The sequence below is a fragment of the Carlito syrichta genome, unplaced genomic scaffold, assembly GCF_000164805.1.
Source record: "Carlito syrichta isolate Samal-C Ts95f unplaced genomic scaffold, Tarsius_syrichta-2.0.1 Scaffold304629, whole genome shotgun sequence".
NCBI lineage: Eukaryota > Metazoa > Chordata > Mammalia > Primates > Tarsiidae > Carlito > Carlito syrichta.
In genome coordinates, this window is record NW_007248725.1 from 342,034 (window position 1) to 347,579 (window position 5,546).

At 50.1% G+C, this 5,546-nt stretch overlaps 1 protein-coding gene across 1 annotated transcript in view; it reads left to right on the forward strand.

The window, feature by feature from the left end:
* The window catches only part of FMOD (fibromodulin), a 10,027-nt gene extending 6,362 nt beyond the window's left edge, over positions 1-3,665 (forward strand). The window contains exon 3 of the mRNA XM_008060458.2: positions 2,604-3,665. Coding sequence (XP_008058649.1) covers positions 2,604-2,755 — 152 coding nt within the window. The 3' untranslated portion in view covers positions 2,756-3,665. The remainder of the gene's footprint in view (positions 1-2,603) is intronic.
* The last annotated feature ends 1,881 nt before the right edge of the window (positions 3,666-5,546 follow it).

Genomic DNA, 5,546 nt, shown 5'->3' on the forward strand with positions numbered 1-5,546 from the left:
GCGGGCTCAGGCAATCCACTCCCTCAGCCTCCCAAAGGCGCAGGGTTACAGGTTGAGCCGCCGAGCCCGGCTTGGTGCAGAATTTAAAAACCAGTGATAACTATTATTAGTCTCTCTTCTCATTGCCACTTTGAACTTGACAGGCACAGTTTTTGTTGTTGTTGTTTGCATGGCAAAGATGAAGAAACTAAGACACACAGAGGAAAAAGCCACTTCTCGAGGTCACCCAGACTATGTAGTATAGAGCCCCGACGTTCTGCCGTCAATATTAAAGGACCCAGAGCCAGGCGTCTCTGACTGAGAATGGTGAGGAACATCTCTCCGGTTCAGACCCTAGCAGGAAAGCAGTTCCCTAAGCTCAGCCCTTGCCCCACGTAGCCAGTCAGGAGCTTGGGGATGCGGAGTGATGAAGGTGGGATCAAAGCCATCCTAGGGAGGAGCTCGGAGAAGAACAGGAGCTACAGGGCCTGCAAGGGAGTAAGCCCTGGTTCTCTCCCTCCTCCTTCCCTCTCCCCTCAGCATCTCCCTCAGTTTTTCCAGCCTGGCAAGAGCTGGAAACACAGCTCGGAATGTTATTTGGGACCCAGTGGAGCAGGGCGGGTATACCAGTAGGAATTTGGAAAGACTTATGTCAGTATTTCATCTGGGTAAGAAAAATGTCCCCCAAGCAGAAGACCTATCTTATTCATGGGCTTGGGAATGACAGGCGGCGGGGCAGGGGGGATCCCAGTGCCCGGTGTGTGGTTGGAATCTATATACCGTATGTGTCTAGCTCCCCACAAGCATGAAGAAAGCCCCGTATTTATGTCTCCACAGCTGGGATCCAGGATTTCAGCAGACCATCTGAGGGCTCCAGGCTGGGACAGAGATTCTGTTCCTGAGCCCTTAGCTCAGTCTCAAATAGGGTGGGGAGTGGTATTTCAGTCAAGCGGCTTAGCTGTTTCTCCGTGTACACAGACAACATAAACCCAGTCCCTGGCCTAGGCTCTGCCCCCAAGTTGCCCACTCAGAGACCACTTAATCTAGCCTTTAGTACCAGAAAGGAAACATCCCAAAGCATTCCAGATCTTCTGCCCCTCTGCGAGTGATTTCCAATGAAGGGTATTTTCTAATCTCCCCTCTATTTCTGGTGTCTATTCTTTAGGCCTGGATTTTCTGTCTTATGTTTGCAATACAAGTTAATTTACTGCAACTTCACTCCATCTTATCTTGGCCAGTTCTTAACAGAGACTGAAAACAATTGATAATGTCAATTTTAAAACACTTTCTTCATCAGCCTGTTTAAACTCTCCAAATGTCTTCACTGGAACCTTCCTTTTCATACCCATAACCTCCTCCAAGTCCCCCCCCCCCCCACAGTCACCACTAAGAAGAGAGTTAGAAAAGCCTTCCTCCCATTCCTCCTGCCTGGCTCCAGACAGCACAGCTCCTGACCACCAACCTGAGGGACACCTCTGGTGTGACAAAAGTAATCCCCAGTTCCAGGCCCATGTGAGTGTGACAGCTGCTAGAGCTGTGCTCATGCATGATCCTACCCTTAAGACCCCATGGGTAGTGTCTTCTAAACCCCCTTTGCAGAGAATGACAAGAGCAAGTTTCCTGAGACCCTCACTCGCCATGTCGAGGGCATCCCTGAGAGGCTTCGGCCGCTCTTGGTGGTGACCTGTGCTGTCCTTGCTAGACTTTGAACCAAGTCTTGGCTTTTCCTATCAAGTTACTGGTCCAGTAGATTGGAGACAGGAGTGATTAATGTGCCACAGAAGACAACCAGAGGATGATCAGGGCAAACAACAGTGAAGGGCTGATGTCAAAAGCCAAACAGAACTATGGTTTCTATTAGGATTCCTGGGTTTAGGGGGAAAATCTTCCAAAAAGGAGACTTCTTTGGAGATTTCAAAATAAGGGGAGGGGGTAGTAACCAAATCAAAAGAGGGAGGCAGGGGAATTTTCTGGCTTTTGAGGTGCATAGCAGCCTCAGGACTCTAGGGGTTTCCAGCCTCCTTTAAATTCAAAGCCTTGCTCACCCTTCTGGCAGGACTCGAAATGGAGATGTGCAACCCCCTCAAAGCTCTGGCACCAAAGACTCTAGTCTCTTGGTCCAAGCTTTCTCTCTTTAATTTCCTGCCACTTTTCCTATCTGAAAAGTGGCAGGAGATATTTGAGGTTTAAGTCCCCCCACTGCCCTGTCTTCATTTTCATGCAATCCAGCAAAGCCCTCCCTCACCAAAAGCAAGCAAGTGCTTCCATGTCTTTGGTTTGTCTTTGGCTACCCTCTGCTTCCCCCTGCTGCCCACATTTTTTTAAAAAATCACGTCCTAGAGGGAAAGACATTCAGGGGTCTGCAGAGCAAAGTACAGGTTGGAGGGTAGGGGGTGGGCTAGGAGGCTGAGCTCTAAATACCGGCACAGCCCCACTCTGTCCCTAATTCTGCCCTCTAGTGGTGCCAGTCGGTGTGACGCCATCTCGGAAAAACGTCTACCGCCACCCCCAATCCTCAATGTCCACCCCTGACATCAGAAGTCTTTACCTAAGCAGCTTCACCGTGGACCCGGGTCCCTAATCTGGGCTTCTCTCTCCTATCCCTGCTCCTCTTGTCCCCACAGAGTTCTCCATCAGCAGCTTCTGCACCGTGGTGGACGTCGTCAACTTCTCCAAACTGCAGGTGCTGCGCCTGGACGGAAACGAGATCAAGCGCAGCGCCATGCCGGTGGACGCACCCCTCTGCCTGCGCCTGGCCAGCCTCATCGAGATCTGAGCAGCCCTGGCACCGGGTGCCGGGCGGAGAGCCCCCACGGCCCCACTGCATTTGGCTTGATGGTTTGGTTTGGCTTTTGCTGGAAGGTCTGGGACAGACCCCATGACAGAAGTCCACGGCTCCCTCTTTAGTCTTCTTCCCTGTAGACAGGATTAGATGAGGTCAGGGACAGGCAGCTTTCTGCTGAAGACATAGGCAGAAGCTCTCCCTTTTCCAGGGACAGAAGTGATGGCAGGGGGAATAATCTCTGGAAGTCCCAGCCCCAGAAATCTCACTACTCTTACATTCTTCCCGATGATCTAATGTTGTGGAACTCTGCAAGTTGCTTGGGCGATCGCACATGACTGTACTTCCCCAGCAATCCCTGATTCTCTGCAAGCAGCGCACTTGACGGCTCTCCCCATGTGCTGGGCTGGGCTCCCACTTGTTACTTCTCAAAACATACCTCTTGCCCGACTGCCTCCTCTTCAATCCACCTCACCACGGATGCCTTTTCTATGTCTTAGGCAGGGTCAGGAGACCTCAAAGCATGTGGGCATCTGCTCAGCAACCTGTGGAGAGAACCCACACTTTTGTCCGAGGTTTAAGGGCCACAGGAGTCACCTCTACACCTCCCTAACCTCACCCCCTGAAAGCTACCAGATCGGTGGTCAGCAGCATGATGATGATAGTGTCCATGGCCTGATGCAGGAAGAGACAACCCACCTCAGGCTTAGATAAATGGATGTGGCTATATTTTAGCAGCTTGGTAGCTCAGAGAAGTTAGACTTAAAGAAATGGGATCAGACATCAAAGGAGGGGAGGCCAGACTTTGCTTATCAACCGCATCCACATTGGGGCAAACACGCCTTGAACTGAGTTGAGGAAACAGCCCCAGTGGTCCCATGCTTGCTCCGCCCTCTCTGCATTCCCCACAGCACCCTACGGGGTCCTCTTCCTCAAAGGCAGAGGCCGTGTGGTTTCCAAAGCATGAGAAAAAATAGCTTGTCCTCTCCTTTTCCCTAAGCAGAAAGGTTCTGGATCCTGATGGTAGAGACAGACTCCCGCCAGCCCTGGACTTCCTAGGCCATAGAAAGATGCCATCCATCTATGTTACCTGATCTGTCTTAAGGCCAGAGTTAGAAGTCCTGGCTCTGGCTGGAGATGCTCGCTGGGGTCCGTGAAGCCCAGGCCAGGCTGTCAAATATTGCCTGTGCTGGGCGTGAAACCCTCTGCTTTCACGTCTCTGAGCTGCACCCTCATTACTACAGATGCTTTATAGCTGTATAGCTTGGCCGGGAGCCATTCATGCTTCCCACTTCTAAAAGGTAATGTCACCTGTGGCATAACTCACCAGGGCAGCCAGGGGCCAGGGCTGGTGGAGGAGAGTCAGCCTACATAGAGCCCCTACCCAGATGCCATTCTATCCCTGGTGCTGCATATGCTCTGAAGCAGTTTTCCTGGGAAGGGAGGGGAACCCTTGGACTATGTTTTTAGCTCCAGACCTGAAATCCTCAAAAGCCAAACCAGCTCATTTCAACAAAGGAGCACTGATGCGGGGGGCAAGGCTGCCTCCTGCCCAGGGCTCTTGAGAAAGCATCTGCATGTGGACACCATCATGCCTCTATAAAGGATCCTTATTATAGGAAAAGCATGAGTGGTGGCTAACCTGACCAATAAAGTTATTTTACTATTGCATCTGCCAGAATGGAGTCATTTAAAGCAGACTACAGGAAGGTCACTTTAGGGGGACCTAGTGGGGGGTCACAAAGGCCTTGGACTGAATGAGCCCTTTTTCTCATCTCTTCTGTTTGGGCAGATGTAGCTAAGAAGCCAAAAACAAAACAAAACAAAAAAAACCTGTATAAAAGCTCTACTGCTCCAGTTAGCAAACTATGTTCTGGAAGTTCTTTAAGTCTAACTTCAATTCTACTGTCTTCACATCCTCTTCCATTTGGTCCCCAAGAGCTATAGAATAACTAGTTTTTTGTTTTTTCTTCAGCCCTTTCGACATTTTTCTCCCTCCACCATCCTCTCTTGTCAACCCAGTCATTCTGGATCTGACTGCTCCTGGGTATTGTTGTCTTACCTGCTGCTACCCTCTAGTGGCAACTGTGCAGGACCACGGGCAGCCAGGCGTAGTCAAGCCCATTCGTCCTGGAAGAAGAAAATAAGCGTTTAGCAGCCCATATGTTCTTTCGCTTATCCTCTTAATGCACATACCTTGGAAGCCTTTAAGTGCCAGATGCTGTGCTGGGTGCTTGGCAGATGTTCTGTAAGTTAGGAGAGCAGACCCGGCTTGCACTTTTGGGACAATTCACTATTTTCTGACAGAGAAATAGCAATGATTGATATTTATTGGGCACAAAGACCTGCCAGATTCTGTGCCAAGCATATTGCAAATGTCACAACTCCATCTTAAGCCAAAGTAATCTAATTTGACTATGATTCTCTGGAGCAAGAGTTAGGAAGGAATGTGAATATGCAGAACGATCAGAAAGAAATCATAGTTCTAACCACAGTCTTCTCTTCAAGGACAGCAGGTTTTAAACCCATTTGCCTTGGCTCTCCAGGACTGAGCTGCCACAGGAGGAGATAGAGATGCGACACACAAGGGGAGAACCGTCGCCTGCAAGGAGGAATCCTCCGCCTCTTAGTTCTGCTTCTCAGCAGCTCCTGTGAACGTTCCAACCAAGACAGAGCAGAGAGAAGAATTGGAGCTAGGCCCAGTCCTGCTGCAAGGGTTCCCTTTCTTTCTAAACCCAGTGGTTCGCAAGAGAGTAGCTAGAATAACTATCCCTCAGACTTGGTT